The following is a 17,962-nucleotide window of genomic DNA, read 5'->3' as shown; positions in this document are numbered from 1 at the left end:
CAGCCCAGAGCTCTGAGTGCCACATCCAGGAATTCCTTGGACACCTCCAGGGATGGGGACTCCAAAGCTCCCTGGGCAGCTCCTTCCAAAGTTTAACAACTCTTTCCACAGAGAAATTCCTCCTGATGTCCAAGCTGAACCTCCCCTGCTGCAACTTGAGGCTATGTCCTCTTGACCAGTTCCCCAAAAGTCACAAGTGCTGATGACAAAATCAGAATAAATCTTTGCTCTTCTGCCTCACAGCTGCTCTCCTTAAGTCTGTACATCCCAACTAACATAACAAATAATGCACCCACAACACAAACATTAATGACTCAGGAGAAGAGGAGGAGGAGGAAAACAGGGAAAAGATTCAGCCCAAACCAAAGGCTCTGCTGTCACTCACAAACAACAGCCTTACATTAAAAGGCTGCTTCAAACATTCCAAAGCACTCACATGGCTGTGTTTTTGATGATCCTTCCTTGGTCCATTTTCTGCCCAATGCCATGCACAACAAACACAATGTGACTAGTCTGGGGTGGCTTGTCTTCTAACGTGGCTTCTTCTACATAGCCTCTATGTAGCCTTGTCCCACTGCTTGAAGCTGCAGAGAGAACATTATCCCACATCAGTGACATCCTGCCAGGTGCAGTGCTCTCATCTGCTGACAGAAGCTTGGCTTTTCCCAGGCCAACACATTGAAAATCAGATTATATAATACAGAATCACAAAATTAAAGGATTACCATCTATTTTTAAATACAGGCACTTTTGAAACCCTGAAAGATTTGAGCAGCCAGGTGATGTCAGTGTCCATTTTCACTGCACAGGGAATTAATTTTAGGTATGTTTTGAAGAACAGCTCTTCAGAAAACAGTTGTGTAACTGTGCACACACGTTTACAACACAAAATCCTTCTCCTTAATCAATGAAATTCCTTCTTAACTCCCACAGCATGGAAGGACCATGGAAATGACCTGGCCAGGTAAGTGATTAAGTGTTGTCACTTTATCTGCCCCAATTAAGAGAGCTGGTTGAAAACCTTTTTAAAAATATCACTTTCATAGGGAAAACTTGCTTTATTTTGAGATGATCCGACCTGAAATTTCCCCCCTCGTTCTCCAGCTCTGCGGCCAAACTCCAAATCAATTCCCCAGGGTAAATGGGGGCATTTTCTCCCTGCTGTGCTGACAAAGCCATGGGCACAGTGTGCCTCCATCCCCCTCTAGTGACATGCAGGGGACCACACCAGGCACCAGTGCTGGCCTCAAAAACTGCAACTAACAGCTTAGTTTGGTTTTAAAGAGGAGTAAAACACCCCAAACCCACTAAGGGCATTTTTAACCTGAGATAGATTTTGTTTACTGACTGACCTTCTCTCTGCTATTTCTCCCCTACAAATCGTTTAGATCTTATTATTTATTACACATTATCCCAGTGATGTTCTGGCAAGATTACTTCATCTCTTCTGGAACTGAAGCACTGAATGGTTATTATTTTTTTTAGCAAACATTAATGAAGTGTTCACCCAGGAGTCCTGGGGGGGGGGGGGGGTAAGAGGGCATTAATTAAAGGGCAGAGGGATGCAGATTAAAGTCAGATTTAGGACCTGACCTTGTCTATTCAAGGAACAAACCAGATGTGCAGATTCTTGTTCTGGTGCCCTGCACAGGACAAGTTCCCATTTTCTAGGCTGGCAATAATCTGCTTTTTCCTTGAGAGACATCATCCTCTCTTCCAACCATCTCAGCTTTGCTGCCTTTCTGACTGAGAGTTTTGAGCTTAAACGAGTCTGAATTCCTACTGGAAATCATTTCTGTCTAAATGCCCTTTCCTGTCAGTTCATACTTCTGTTTCATGAACAGAAAAAAAGGCTGGATGGAGATGGGGAGAGGGAAGGTATGGTCATGTATTTAAGGAATGCATCCCAATATGTAAGTACCCAGCAGTAAAATTAAGGTAGCAAAGGGAACTTTTGTTTAATACTTATATTATTACAGGAATAATTCTAGTTTTACAGTAGCTTCTGAACTCTGCCACATTAATATTTTCTTGTGTTTATCATGTAGTGCTAACTGCTGCATCCAAACCCATCAAAATATGGAATAAAATTAAAATATAATAAATCAAATATGTCATGTAAATAACATTTAAAAATACTCACATCTAGTTACAATTACTTACACAAGCTAAGGACTCTGAACACTCATATAAAGTAAAAAATGCAATGGTGAGTAATGGGCTACTCACATTAAAACTTGAAATATCCTTTTGGAGTTAAAAGAAACCCCTTCAAACGTTGGCATTTACAAAATTCTTTACGAAGGCTGGGAAGGATTACCTTTGGAAAACCCCAACTTTTGTGTAACAGTCCTTGCAATTTTGGATGTTGTGGCATCACTGTACAGATACACTTCATCCACACTGTGCCAGTCCACGTGGTTACGGCTCAGCTTGAGACTGTGAATAGCTGCAGCAAAAAGGAACAACATTGAATTTAGGTGGGGAAAAGAGGGAGGAAAAAAATCCTCTTTAAACAGAGACAGGGAGAGAGAAGGGTGATTCACACACAGGTTAAAATCCAGAGTTCCATTATGCCTAAATTTATGTTAATTCTTACCTGGAGGAATTTTTACAGCTGGGTTTAATCGGAGCAGGACAAGCAGCAGTTTGAAGATCACATCACATCATTCCCCTCCCACCCACGTTTTGGGGTGGGAATTACTCAAAATATTCCCTTAAAGGGGGCAGGAAAATAGATCCTGCATTACTAGAGGTGGATGTGATGAGCAGGAGGCTGCCCCAGGTATTTTCATCACTAAAAAAAGTGGAATTTCTCTCCCATGAGAGCTCATGTTCCAAAACACAGACTCCCCCTTGCTAGAAGTCTCAGTTCCATTTTTTCCCTTTCCGAAATATCTCAGAGCTGGAAATGCAGCTCAATGAGGCTGTGAATGAGCCATTTCTGGCACAGAACAGAATTTAGCTCTTTCAAAAGCCACTAAGAGCTCCACTGGTTGCTTTGTTTTTTTTTTTTTTTTTTTTTTTTTTTTTCCTGTGTGCTGATTGTGTTTTTCCAGATTTGGAACTGATTGAGCTCAGGGCTCGACCTCATGACACATAGCCTGACTGTCAGGATTAAACAACAGGCACGTTGTGATGCACATCATAATTATCTTGGGCTTGGAGCTTGCAGGAGCCAAGCAGTGCCACAGCTGAGTTACAGCAGTTTGGATTTCATCAAAATTCACTGTTGAGGTCTTGTCAAACATGGGCTGCTCAGCATTTGGAGAGGTGACAACAGCAATAGCTCTGTGACCAAAGAAATGATTTAACTGTCACTGCTCTTGCTGCAAAGTCCAAAGTCATGGAAAATACCCAGAGAAGCTGTTCTGGGGTTGTTTTTTTTCCATAGAAAGCAGAGCTCTAACCTGCCTCCTCCTAGAAACACTCAATTTTTTTTTATACTCTTCTGAAAACATTCTGAGAAAGCCTGAGCCATCACAATTTCCAATTTTAACTCTGTTACAGCACAGACCAGCCATGCTCAGCCAGATGTTGAGACCTTTCTCCTGCAGTATTTTCTGTTTCCTTGCCAAAGCAGACAGACTTGATACAGACTGATGAAAAACTAAACAAAATCCTTAAGGAACATGGGGATTAGAGGACTAGCCTTTGTGTTGTGGTTAACAACTGATTCACCAAAATAACTGGAATTACATCATTGTTTTACACTGACAGAGCAGGAGGAAAGAAATAAGCCTGACTTTGAAGAGCAGAATTGGTCTGTCCAGGATGTCTTCAAGAATTGTTCCATCTGCATTCCTCAAAATCCCTCTCAGAGTATGATCCTGGGGGAGCTGGCAGAGGAGGGATGGAAGTTTGATGCCTTTGGAGGGTGTTGTGTTCAACATCCAAAAAAAGAGATGTGGTTGAATCTCTTATTACCACCAGAAAAACAGCAGTTTGTGGAAGAGTGATCCTCAACTTCCTTCTGGAATGGAGTCCAGCCTCTCTACTGGAAGGAACTTCCAATATAAAAATATAGTATGTATTTATGACAATATAAAGTAGCTTCTCCCTACCCTGCATTAACTACTCCCACTTGGGAAGAACAAATTCCAGCATCAACTACAAGATGTGGAAGCAGCAAATTGCTGCAAACGAAGATCAGCAGGACCAAGTGCAAGGTCCTGCAGCTAGGTCAGGGCAATCCCAAGCACAAATCCAGGCTGGAGGGAGAATGGATTGAGAGCAGCCCCAAGGAGAAGATGAACAGGACCAGCCATGTGTGTCTGCAGCCCAAATGTGTCCCAGGCTGCATCCAAAGAAATGGCACCAGCAGAGAGCTGGGAACGTTCACCTGGAGAGGAGAAGGTTCCAGGGAGAGCTCAGATCCCCTTCCAGGACCTAAAGGAGCTCCAGGAGAGCTGGAGAGGGACTGGGGACAAGGGATGGAAGGACAGGACACAGGGAATGGCTTTTAACTGGAAAAGAGGAAATGTAGGTTGAATATTGGGAAGAAATTCCTGATGGGAGGGTGGGTAAATCCTGGCACAGGGTGCCCAGAGAAGCTGTGGCTGCTCCTGCACCCCTGAGAGCCTCCAAGGCCAGTCTGGATGGGGTTTGGAGCAATCTGGAATAGTGGAAGGTGTCCCTGCCCTGTCCCTTCCAACCCAAACCATTCTGGGATTCTAGGGACTACTCCACACTCTTTCTCTGCATATTTAGTAACTTCCAAAAGACATCCTTAAAAATTGGGTCCACTGTTAACAAAACACCACATGAAAGTGGCAGAGACCTTCAGCAGGACCCAACTTGTCCCTTGACTGCAGAGTAACTTCTCTGAGATGTGCTATTAATGTACACATTGCATTCAAGCTCAGAGAAATTTATTACAGCTCTTAGACTGTCAACTCTTCCTTTCTACACAGAAAAAAAAAAAAAAAAAAAAAATCATGTGCTGGTCCTTACTTCCCAGTTTTCCTTTAGCCACAAAATATCAGGAGTTCTTTAGGTAAGTGGCAGGATCCAGAAGAGGCATATGGACAATGCATCCAGAGAAGGTATCAATTTGCCAGTAAGGTAATCAATTTTGCAATTTTAATTGACATATTTACATTTCCTTATGATTGTATCAGTAACTTTTGCTTACCAACACACTCCCTGCCTTGCTTTGGAGCATTTTTTTTGCCTTTTTTTTTTTTTTTTAACCCAAGAATCTTCACTTCTTAATTTACAGAAACATCATGATGTCTGTTCATCCTCAGACCCTGGATGCAATGTCCACAAACCTTTTTCCTCAGGCTGGATGGGGCTTGGAGCCACCTGGGCTAGTGGGAGCTGTCCTTGCCCATGGCAGGAGGCTGGGAATGAGATGGGCTTTAAGGGCCCCTCCAACAAAAACATTTCTGGGATTTGATTCTGTGATTATTGACAGCGAAGAGATTATTAAAACCCTTGAGAGTTCAACCAAAAGCAGCTTCTGCTGCTGACAGCCCCAGGGGGTGTTAACAGTGAGTCAGGGAACACAAAAAATGTGTCTCTGGGGAGGATTTGACAGCAGTTTGAAAAGAAATATTCTTAAAACAAAAAAACATTCAAACTGTGCTTTGGAGGCAGGGGATATCACAGACTGACACTGCTGGTTTGAAAACTGGACCTGAGGAAGGGAAAGGGATGTTTCCTGAGGATGGGAACAGGACTGACATTCTGTCAATGTGTGTCCTGTGAGCCTCCCACCTGCTCCAGAGGGGCTCAGACTGACAGCTCAGGGTGTTCCAGAACATCCCAGTGTGTCAGAGAGCCACCAGGGCACGTCCCCAAGTGTTAGAGTGCCACCAGGGCACGTCCCCAAGTGTCAAGAGATCCACCAGGACATGTCCCCAGGTGTCAGAGAGCCACCAGGACACGTCCCCAAGTGTCAAGAGATCCACCAGGACACGTCCCCAGGTGTCAGAGAGCCACCAGGACACATCCCCAAGTGTCAGAGAGCCACCAGGACACGTCCCCAGGTGTCAGAGAGCCACCAGGACATGTCCCCAAGTGTCAAGAGATCCACCAGGACATGTCCCCAGGTGTCAGAGAGCCACCAGGACACATCCCCAAGTGTCAGAGATCCACCAGGACATGTCCCACTGTGTCAGAGAGCCATCAGGACACGTCCCCAAGTGTCAGAGATCCACCAGGACATGTCCCCAGGTGTCAGAGAGCCATCAGGACACGTCCTCAAGTGTCAGAGATCCACCAGGACACGTCCCCAAGTGTCAGAGTGCCACCAGGACATGTCCCAGCCTGGCTGAGGGACCCCAGGTGCAGAATCCAGATGAGGCATTGGGACAGGCTCAAGGGAATCTCTTCTGGCTCATCCCTCTGGCTCCTGCATCCTCCAGGAGCCCAAATTCCACACCTGAGGAGTCTGTCCAGGGCACCAGGCTGGGATCCTGCTGAGCTTCACTGAGATCTGACTGTCTAGGACATCTCTCCCATCAATCTCCCTCTGGACCAGACTTCTCATGGATTTGTTTCCATGCTGGCACTTCCCTGACACTGAGAGCATCCCTGCAGACATCTCTCTGCAGGGGCATCCTCCCCAGATGCAGAAAACCCCTGCACACTTTTCTGCAGAGGAGAAGGCTCTGGGGAGACCTTCCAGTGGCCTCCCAGAACTTGGAGGGAGCTTTTAAAAAAAGGGGGAACAACTTTTTACAGGGGGAGATAGAGATAGGACGAGTGGGAAGGGTTTTAAACTAAGGGAAGAGAGATTTAGATTAGATGTTAGGAAGAAATTCCTTCCTCAGAGTGGTGAGGCACAGGGTGCCCAGAGAAGCTGTGGCTGCTCCTGGATCCCTGCAAGTGTCCAAGGCCAGGCTGGACACTGGGGTTGGAGCAGCCTGGGACAGTGGAAGGTGTCCCTGCTCCTGGAATGGGATGAGATTTAAAGGTCTCTTCCAGCCCAAGCCCTTTCTAGGATTTTAATTTGGGATTGAAGGCCAAGTCCTTGGAGATAAGGTCAAATTTTCGGTTCTTTTGTAGCCAGATGTTAGAAGTGAAACATTTTTTAGGAATACTAACCAAGACAGGCAGCTGCAGTGTGAGCATGTGAAAAGCTCAGCCCTGCTGGAGATGGAAGATGGGATCAAGAAAGGATTTCTTTCAGCTGAAGAAATGAATGGTTACCATCACAAAAACCTCCAGCTCCACCAAGACAGATGAACACCGAGGGAAAAAATCCCCCTAAAAAGTTGAAATATGAACCATAGCACACAGACCAGACATTCCTAAAGCCTTGCAGAACCTGATCTCAGTTAGGCTTTTGACTCATCTTGAGTCAAAGAAATGGAGAATAACTGAGGAGCAGAAACCCTGCACTGTGTTTATGCTCATGGCAAGGAACCCGTGGAGAATCCAGGGATGTGCCCATGGAAACATCCCCCCAGCTGGAGGAGCTGAACATCTCCTGGGGCCAACTGCTCACAATTCAACCCCTTTTTTAGCTAAATACCTGCTTCTCCACTTCATGCTTTCATCCACTTGCCATGACCCAAGCATGGGGTGGATCTTCTCTCCCCAGACTTTGATGGTGCTCAAGTCAAAAATCAATCCAGGGAAAAGCATCTTTGGAGTGCTCAGGGCTGACACTGCCTCCAAGGACCAAGGCACTGTCATTCCAGTCAGGATAAAAACCAGAGGAGGGATACAGACTCTCTCAAAACCTCTCCTGCCTGATTTTTTTTTCCCCCCCCCCAAGGGTTTTTAAATTAATCTGTCTTGCAAGCAGCAGGTGTCACACAAAATCCTGACACATGGTACAGGGAGCTTGAAAGTATAATATGATAATAATTATGAGAGTATAAGAGCATAATTTGGCTGCTGTTGTTCCTTCTGAAATGGCTTTCAGCTTCTGGTACGTAAACCTGTGAATTTAAAAACCTTTTCTTATTTATTTTTTTTAAAGAGCCATTAAAAAGGCCATTGCTCTTAATTAAAAAGGCCTCACATTGCTGTCATTTTTACCCTGCACTTCACCACCTCTCAATTCATCAGTGTCACTATTTGTCACACAACCACCGATTTTTTTTTTTTTAATTTGAGCACATCCATTAGCACAACTGAACATGATTTGAGGGGAAAAAAAAGGAACAACAATTTCAAAATTTCAATTTACAAAAGAAAAGCCAGAAGTCCTTTCTTATAGCTCAAGTTACATCGATTCACCTTTAACAGACTTTGGCTCCTTGTGTGAGAAGAAGCAGGAAAATGTTTACTACAAAACATTCTGGATTCAGGCATCTTCCATTTGGAACCAATCACATAAAAAAATAATACAAGGAAGTCAAAAGGCAAACATTTATGCATGTCAAAATAAATCCTCAGAGTTCCCAACATCCCCAGAAGCTACAAGAACAACTCTCAGCCTACCACCTGCATTTACATTCCAAATTAAAGGCTTCAGCAATCTAGCTCCATAATAACTGCACTCAGTGAAAGTTTAATCAATCACTCCTGGCTTTAATTGTGGCAGAGAGAGCCCAGTGACAGGAACTTTGGAGCCTTCTACAATCACTGATGGCTCCTCTAAGAACTCCCCCCACTTTCTGAAATAAATTTGCACGACATCAGCTGCTGCAGAGGTCGAGGTTGTTTTCTGCAGCACAGCAGCCTTTAGCTATATTCCATACAGTGCCACGTCCAGGGACTCATTTCACCCCAAAGCTGCAGCAAAAATGAATTATAACATAAAATTAAAGATTTTATTTTCCAAAAGAAAGCAGCAAACAAAACATTATCTGGCAGAAACCCTCCATTCCTTCTCTGGCAGAATTAATCTCATACCAGGCCTGCTGCAATCCTAAAAAAAAAGTTGCTTTTATTTGGTTGAAAAAGCCAAGCCACGCACAAAAAGAGTTCAAGAAACAAATATTTACAGTTTTCATCAGTCACAAACATTTCTAATAGGAATTGCTGTGTGACACTATGAGCATCTACTTTTCTCTAGGACTCACAACACTTCTACTTCTCCTCTAAGCTTTAGGATGCTTTATCCTTCCCCTTGGAAGGAAATGGCCTGGATACAGCTCAAAAAAACTGAAGCACGTAAATCTAACATTTAACTCAGACAAGCAAACTAGAATTTAAAGCTTCCTAAAACCCAGGAGCACTACAACAAAAAAATAAAAAAGGAATCTCCAATTACTGTACCTTGGGAATGCTTTCTCTTAAGACATGCAGCATCTGATTTCTCCTTATATCCTCTCCATTTGAACAAAGAAGGGAGGGAGAAGGGAGGGAGGTAGTAGAGAACTAAAAGTAAAAACACTGAGCTTCAAAGTAAATTTTTTAAAAGGGGTGTAATTTTTTTTTTTCATTAGCATCACCATTTTTAGTTAAAAAAAAAAGTCACATTTTCTAGAAAGAACTAAAATGTATATATTAAAAAACCCAAAGATTTTGTAGCAGAAGTGTCAGGTCCCAAACTCAAATTTCTTCATTCTTTATAACCAGTTATGACATCACAACAGAGTCACAGGACCTAAAGCATCATCCCCCTCCTTGGTACAGGGGAGAACACTCTGACCCCTCCTAAACGTACACTAAAAACCTCAATTTTAGCACAGATATGTTTCTTTTTCCCCAAAGAGTGTAAGAGGATGGTTAAAAGTTAAATTAGACAAAATCTCCCCTTGTTGCTGTAGTAGTTTAGATTTGTTAATTTTAATATATTTATTTTTTGTTGTGAGATAGAATTAGGAGTAAAAGTAAAGCAGGTTTAAAACTTAAAAGGCTGTAAAGAAAAATTTTATTAATGATATAAAGAAATAATAAATTTAGAATAATTTTTTTAGATTTTTTTAATACATTTAAAATAATAATACATAGAAATATTTAATTATTAATTTAAATATATTTTTGTTTATTTTAGGGAGAGGAGTTTTATTTTGTTAGGCTATAGGGATTTTTTTTTTAATAGGAAGAAAAAAAACCCAGTTTTTTCGTGGATTTATTTTAGATGAATTTTTTCTATCTTTACAGCTTTTCTTTAAACCTGTGCTTATGGGTTATGTTAAACTCCTGGGGTATTTAGTTTTAAGAATGAACTGTTTAAAAATGAAAGTGGTTTTTTTTTTTTAGTTTTTTAAAACCAGTACTTTGCTCTGCAAGGCTCCAGGACTCAGCACTCCCTGATCCAGCAAAGTGAGTGACATTCCACACTTGTGGAAAAACCTGCCACAGTTATCCCAACAGCTCTGCCTCAGTGCAGGTGCAAATAAAATGTATTTATTGTTGCACACCCCTTCTCTGGGGAGGAGGAAGAGGAAAATCAGGCTCAGAGCTACAGCACTTGGAATTTCACCGAATAATTTAATTTACCATATTTTACTGGCTGTGGGAATGCAACCCTCAGAAGAATGAGCACAGGGAACTTAAGAAAAGTAGAAGATTTTTTTTTTTTTTTTTTCATGGTGAGGGTGGTAAAATACTCAACAGGCTGCCCAGAGAGGTTGTGGAGTATTGAAAATCCCACAGGGAACATCCTGAGCAACCTGCTCTCATCAGTGGCTCTGAGCAGGGAGGTTGGATTTGAGCATCCCCAGAGATCCCTCCTGACCTGCACAACTCTCCAAATCTATGAGCAGGATTTCCCCATCTACAGGTTAACTCAGCTGTGCCAAAAAAAAATAAATCTATATGAGCTTTTTATACAGTGAGAAAATACTATTTGAAAGCTAAGGCAAAAAAAAAAAAACCCTAAAAAACAAAAAACAAAACAAAACAAACCCACCAAACCAAACAACAACAAAAAAAACCCCAAAACAAAAGAAAAAACCACAAAAAAAAAACCAACCCACAAAAAAAACAGCTCTTCCAAATGCAATTCTTAGAGGTTTTGTGGCCTTGACCACACACCGAAATTCAGTAAGAAAAAAATCCAATCGAGTTCTGCTGTCTCAAAATCCATGCACTGAAATATTAATTCTAACTGACAGGACTTTTTTTTTTTTTTTTCCTGTATTTCTATCATGGAATCACAGAATATTTTCTGGCAGAGGGACTGCTGGGGTTCACCTGTTCCAATCCTTTTCACCTGTTCCAATCCTCATCCAAGATCAGGATCAACTTTAAAGTCAGATCCAATTTCAGGTTTGAATCAGGTTGCTTGGGTGATTTCCAGCTGAATTTTGAGCATCTTTTTGTGCAAATACAAAGCACTGTATCTGTTCCTACCTTCCTACCACAGAAATAAAGCTTTCAGCTTCACTTCATCATCACTAAATTAACACTCCTGAAAAAGATCATGGAGCAATGGGTGATAGGAACTGAAGTGGTCTTGTTTTATCTTACAACAGCCTGGATATGTCAGAAATCTCTGGAAAATGCTGCTCCTTGGATGGGCTACTTCACACAGGTCCTGAACTCACTGTCTGCCTAACCAGGAAGAAAAGGCAGATTCCAAATCTTCTGTCAACTCTGTAAATTTTAAGCTCATTCACTGCTACAGGGATGTTCCTCTCCAGCTCTCCTGGAGCCCCTTTAGGCTCTGGAAGGGGCTCTGAGCTCTCCCTGGAGCCTTCTCCTCTCCAGGTGAACATTCCCAGCTCTCCCAGCCTGGCTGCAGAGCTGGACACAGAATTCCAGAGGGGTCTCACCAGAGCAGAGGGAGAGAATCCCCTCCCTTGAGCTGCTGGCCAAGCTCCTTTTGATCATCAAGTGCCCCATTTCTGCATCCTGCCATTATAATAATAATTTATCTGATGCACTGAAGGGGATCAGGCACCAAGAGGAGTCACTGGCATCCCAAACCAAGCTCATTTTGCAAGGCACGAAATCAATTACTTTGTAAGGATGAAAAATCAAAATGCAACTTCAGTTTGCTCAGCAAAGGAGGGATCCCCAGGCTGCCCCATGGAAAACAAAGAGTTTGGGGGAATCATTCACTGTCAGTGGTGCTCTCTGTTCCCTTCTGCATTTAAAGCTTATTAAAAACTCCCAAAAAAACTCCCAAAAAACACAACACACCAGCATGGGCATTATGGTATTAGGCTGCAGGTTGGGGGGCACTTTCACAGGAAGGTTTGCTTGGATTATGAATTTAATAATGGGCCATTTATCCCTCCTATCACCACCAAAAGTCCTGGATGAAGCTTGGTTATTTCCTTGTTAACATGCTGCAATCCAGGAGCAGAATTAATAAATTTAATCACTGCAGTAATTCTGAGTACAAAGGGACTGTTAAAGCAGCTTGTATTAATTCTGCTCAGGAATCAGAGGACATGGCCAGTTTTTCATCCCTCACACAGCACTGGGAGCAGTCACTTTGCTTCCCAATGTTTATTTACAGATTTATCTCAACTTCCACTGATCATAAATAACAGGTATCTGTAAATCTCAATGGCACCAAAATCTGCTCCACACAGGATGCAATTACAAGAAATTGGAGCGTTTAAGAAATTTATTAACTGAATTCAGCTAATTATGTTTACTTCACCAGCAATAATGCAAGCTGCAGAGCTTCTCCCAGTGCCACTGCAAGTGGCAGCTGTGGATGCCAGAGGATCCAAGAGGTATTGAGAGGAAAATTAAAATGACAAAACCACTTTTCACACACTGTCAGCTGTAATTGTCCTGAAACTCGCCTATTACTACCAAAAAATCCTCTTGAAACTTACTGGTGACCTGACATATATTCCATGGAAGTAATACCATACATAGCTTGGGGTTTTTGTTTGTTTGGTTTGTTTTTTTTTCCTTTTTTTCTTTTTTAACTTTGGTTTTTGAAAAAGCACTGATGCCTGAATTGTGGGTTTCTTTTTATGATCTTTTACATTTTAATAAATGGCAGTGCTTATATCTTTCATCACTCTCCCCAGTCCATCCAGCACGAAATGTGTAAAATTTCTGTTCCACAGTCCAGACTTTACCTGAAAAAAAAACCCAACCCTGATCTCTCTTTATTTACTCTATCAGGAGGATCCAAGTACCACTGAAACCATCCTTCCTTCCTTCAAAAATTAAACTACCAAAGACTGGGAGACTGGGAGCACTCAGGAACCACAAAGATTTGCTTTCCATGTTAAAAAAAAACAAACAAAAAAAACCAACCAAACAAACAAACAAAAAAAACCCTGCCACTAACAACCTTGAGCTTTGTGCCTGTGGGACAATAAATCAGAAATACAGGTGAAAGAGTCTTCCAGAAGGATGTTTGTACAGGCACAGTGCTGTGGTTCTGGTGTCACACCACTCCATGCACCTTTTTGACAGAGCTGTTGAAGCAGAGAATTGTTCTGCAGCCTTGGCCAGGTGAAAAGAACTTTTAAAGTAGCACAAACAGGGAAATAATACTCATAAAGTCCTCACTAGTTTTAAAGAGGAGTTAGAAACTCTCTGTAATGTTGAAAAAACACCCTAAATCAACAAATGACACTTTGTTTTCCCTTACAGGAATTACAGAATTACCCTGAGTACTGCTGTGCTTCCAATTTATTAACAAGGTTTTACTTGTGTGGTCGTGCAGTTCACACAGAAGAATTCATGGCCAAAACACAGCCATTCCTACACTGTGTAACTGCTTTGCACAAAGCTGCACATCAAAAATAAAGTTTCTTTATAAAGAATAACACAACCAAATCCCTACCAAAATATCTTGAAGTCCCTCTGTACTTGCAGCTTGTATATTGTTGAAGCAGGTGACAGCCAAAAGTGTGAAGGGCAAAAATACTGAATTTTTGCTTTGCAATACCTGCTCTGAGCAATCAGTTCAACTGTGTACATTGAACAATTGACCAGTAATTTCAGAAATCTGGTTTTAAAAATGCTCCATGCAGCAGAGCAAGATTCCTAGCAACACTACCTGAACATCCTCAGCTTGCTCATTAAAATGTTAGAGGACTTTCCCAACAGAATGAATGCCCAAGCTCTACCGCAGCTGAAAGCTAATATATCCAGCCTGAATAAAAAAATGGAAAATGGAATGTGGTTTGTAAAAATGATCCCACTCTCTTTAGGGATAGAATTAGGGATGCTGGCCAGTGCACTACCAGCCAGTTTGCCTTTGGACATTAACTCCTCTTGTCCCATCAAGAGATTTTAGTTTGAAGTGAGATTTCAAACCCAATTAAAAGACATGAAACACAATGGGAACAAGATGTTTCTCCATGACTCTAATTTTTACAGCATTCCCCAAAGATATGCTGCAGCAGGAAATCCTACACTGGAAAATGGAAGAACAAACTGATGTTCCCCACTTTATAGGATGAAAAAACAACACAGATCACATTCTTACTTAGGAAAAGCAAACTCTAAGTGTCCAAAAAAACCTATTATAGTGATCTGAACAATCTTACCCTCCTTCCCATCAACAGGTTTGGATATTTCCATATCAAAGCTCTCCTGCAGCTGCTGGCCTTTGAAGTGCTTGAGATGCTCCTGTTCTATTAAGTTACTTTCCTCCTCTTCCAGAGGTTGCCAAGTCCCATCAATAAACCACTGTCCACGCATTACAGGGATCTTTTCCGTTTCTAAAAAAACAAACAGCACAAAAAAAAGAGGTTTTTTTAATGCAAGAAATCACAGACTGAGAGCAGGAAATGGAGTGTGATCTGCAAATTCGAGCTAATGAGGCCAGATTTTCCAACTGTGTGCAAGATGTGAGACATGGACAGAAAAACAGGATCCCAGAATGGTTTGGGTTGGAAGAGACCTTAAAATGCATCCAAGTGCCCCCCCTACTATGGCAAGGACACCTTCCACTATCCCAGGGTGCTCCAAGCCCTGTGCAACCTGGCCTTGGACACTTCCAGGGGAGTTCCAACAACCCAAATTACACATCAATTAGCATGGTGGTATTTAAAAATGCAAGTTTGTTTTTTTAAAATTAAAATCAATGCTTTACTGAGGGGTGGTTTTGGTTACTGTTGCTCTCGTTTCAGTTTTGGTTCTCCAAGGGAAGAAAGCAGGGGCTCAGTTTGCTGTGCATGTGGCAAAAGAGAAATCTCTTAAAAAATATAACTTGGTGCTTATTCTATATCAAACTGTGCTTAATTGTTGTCCATAATAACTACAGGGAGCAAACATCCCCCTCTTATACCCATCCTTGCAAGCAAGCTGGGTCAAAGACATCCATTGTAACTCAGCTTTCAATTCCTCCTCCTACATCTGGAAAATCTGGGAGAAATACCATGTGTGCCTGTGCCCAACAAGCCTCAAAGATCCCAAATCCAAGTTTTCATGGGATTGACACAGATTTGGGTCTGCTGAGAGCACAGAGCAGTGGGACCAGTGACCTACATATGTATGTATGTATGTATGTATAGACTGACTCAGCCAAAAGCAAATATCCTGTATGTGTTATACTGACCACAAAGGTTTAGCTCTGCAAAGCAAATAAGAACTCTACCACACACACACACAAAAAAAAAAAGCTTTAAAAAAGGGAGATGGGGGGGAAAAAATAGGATTCACTCCTCCAAGATCTGTTCTGACCTGCAAGGTGGAAAAAAACCTGGTAGGGACAAACTGGGGAAGAAACAATAGATGCAAACATGCAGTAAATGAAATTCAGGTGGAAATTAAACATGAAACAACAGATTTCAGAATTACTGAGCACAGAAGGGAACCCTTTGATCTGTCACCAGAGCTGGGTGAGGTGACCCAGCCACAGGTTTTTAGTCTGGTGAAGCACAGACAGTGGCTCAGGTCACAAAAACTCCTGGTTCTGTGCTACCCTCTACCTCAGACACACCATGAATATTTCCTGTGCCCAAAAGTCATTTCCACACCAACTTCTGGCAGGTGAAAACGTGACAGAGAATTGAAAACACCTCCACAATTTACTTAGAACCTCTAAACTACTCTGAATTCTTCATCCCTCAGACCACAGGATGTACAAGCCACAAAAATAAAAGGAAAATCACCTCAAAATAATCTCCCCATGGGACAAGTAACACTCCAACGGTTCCAAAGCCAATTTTGAAACCTTTGCTCTAACAGATTTACAGGAAAGCACTGTTCCAGTGACCATCAGCTCTCACCTTTGTGAGAGGAGGGCACACAGGTGTGTGATGGCACCTTGACACTGGTACTGCCACAGCAGGCAAGGAAACATGAACAGCAGGAAAACTCAATAAAGCAGGTAATTAGGAACCCAGATTCCCACTGACCTTCCTTTACTTGGCCTTCCCTGAGCTCTCCCTGGGAATCCTGCAGAAGAGCCCCTCTGTGCACACCTAGCAAGACAACTTCCAAAAAAACCCAGCTCATAGCAACCTCATCCCTGTTCCCCACTGCCTTAAGTTACAATGCAGGATGTAACCAGCAGTGCACCTTTTGTCACCAGCTGTTAAACCAGCTGGGGCAGTGTTCTTTATCTCCATGGGTGATATCTCCTGTTAATGAACCAGCTGTTAAACCAGCTGGGGCAATGTTCTTCATCTTTTCCACAACCCATCCTTCCTCCAGGAGATATCTCCTGTTAATGAGCAATTGAGTCCCAGTGCATGACTGAAAAAATTACATCATCCCATTGGGAGATGCTCCACCCAGGGGGAAGAGCAAAGCATTTCCTAACCAGATAAAATCTGAGATTTGGAACATCAGAGCAGCCTTTTCCCACTGGATTCCAGAGGAAAAGCAGACCCTTCTACATCATACGTGGGCCTTCAGAGGAAACCTGCACCTACTACAGGAGCACTGCTCCAAAAGAACCACATCAGACACTACAGGAGGACTGCAGCCATCATTTAATGGGACTGCTACCAACACACTGACCAACAGGTTGCATTCTGTCAGTGTTTTGTTTCCTTGTATTACTGTATTTTTATTTTAACTTTCCTAGTAAAGAACTGTTATTCCTATTCCCACATCCTTGCCTGAGAGCTCTCTTAAATTACAATAATTTGGAGGGAGGGGGCTTACATTTTTAATTTCAAGAGAGGCTCCTGCCTTCTTTAGCAAACACCTGTCTTTCCAACCAAGGCATCCACAGATCCCAGTTTCTTCCCCAGGCACTGGACATGCTGGTTCACCCTTCCCCAAAGCTCTTCCATCCCCCGTGTGGAACACAGACAACAGCTCAGCTCGTGTGACCAAAACACAAAAGTAGTGCAAGACCCAGTTGTGCCATTCAGCTGCTGTTTGCCCTCCTAAAATAGCTGTTCTAGGTAGGAGCCAGTTATTGTGTGCTGAATTCCTGATGCTCTGGGTACTCATGATCCATCAGCTGGAATAAAGAGGTTGGAGTTTTATAGGGGTGTGGAACTTGTTCAGTGGAAATTAATTCCCAAAAATATCAGAAAAACCAAAGTTCCGAGTGGCAGAAGTCAACAGTGCCTGCAAGTTACACAGAAAATTCAATATTTCATGAACATTTAGACTATCTTTGGAGTCTACATCCCATCAATGGAGGGCGAAAGGTGAGAATTCAGTTTTCATGAACTGAGCGTTGACCACAGCAGTGTCACCACACACAGCAGCCTCCTTCCTTAACCTCTGCAGTGTTCCCAGACATTTTACACCTGTCAGAAATCCACATTTTTCAGCCTGTCCAGTGCACAGAGATCCAGTCAGGCTGCCCTCCCAAACAAAGCTCTGTCTGCAGGAAGAAACAAAATGTGAGGGGAGATAAAGGCTCCCATTGTGGCTGCAGCAATGCCAGGGCTACGTCAGATGTTAATCCTCACTGGGAAAATCTGGGAGCAATTCCTTAATTCTTGACTAGGCACCCTGATGAGGCTCCATTCACTGAATCCACAGGCAGAGAGATGTTTTTTAAAATAATAATAATATGAATACTATTTTGTACTGCAATAAGTGAATACAAGACACCACTTTTTCAGTTTTGAAGGGCTACAAGTTTTTCACAAGGGAATTTCTGCCTACCGATTTTTGAAATTCTAACCATCAAGTATTAAAATAAATATTTTCAGGCTCTTTTTGCCTGAGAGAAACTTTTCCCAGATTAGTTCCTTACAAGAGCAGTCTAGAG

At 42.4% G+C, this 17,962-nt stretch overlaps 1 protein-coding gene across 1 annotated transcript in view; it reads right to left on the bottom strand.

Annotated features, from left to right (window-relative positions):
- DDHD1 (DDHD domain containing 1) overlaps positions 1 to 17,962 on the bottom strand; it is a 62,997-nt gene that overhangs the window by 33,829 nt on the left and 11,206 nt on the right. Inside the window, exons 2-5 of the mRNA XM_062495820.1 lie at positions 14,325 to 14,498; positions 9,181 to 9,282; positions 2,321 to 2,449; positions 437 to 584 (exon numbers count right to left, since the gene is read on the bottom strand). Coding sequence (XP_062351804.1) covers positions 437 to 584; positions 2,321 to 2,449; positions 9,181 to 9,282; positions 14,325 to 14,498 — 553 coding nt within the window. The remainder of the gene's footprint in view (positions 1 to 436; positions 585 to 2,320; positions 2,450 to 9,180; positions 9,283 to 14,324; positions 14,499 to 17,962) is intronic.

This window comes from Cinclus cinclus, chromosome 6 (assembly GCF_963662255.1).
Source record: "Cinclus cinclus chromosome 6, bCinCin1.1, whole genome shotgun sequence".
In the NCBI taxonomy this organism is placed as follows: domain Eukaryota; kingdom Metazoa; phylum Chordata; class Aves; order Passeriformes; family Cinclidae; genus Cinclus; species Cinclus cinclus.
Note: the sequence above shows the minus strand (reverse complement) of the source record. Positions and strands in the feature narration are given on the sequence as shown.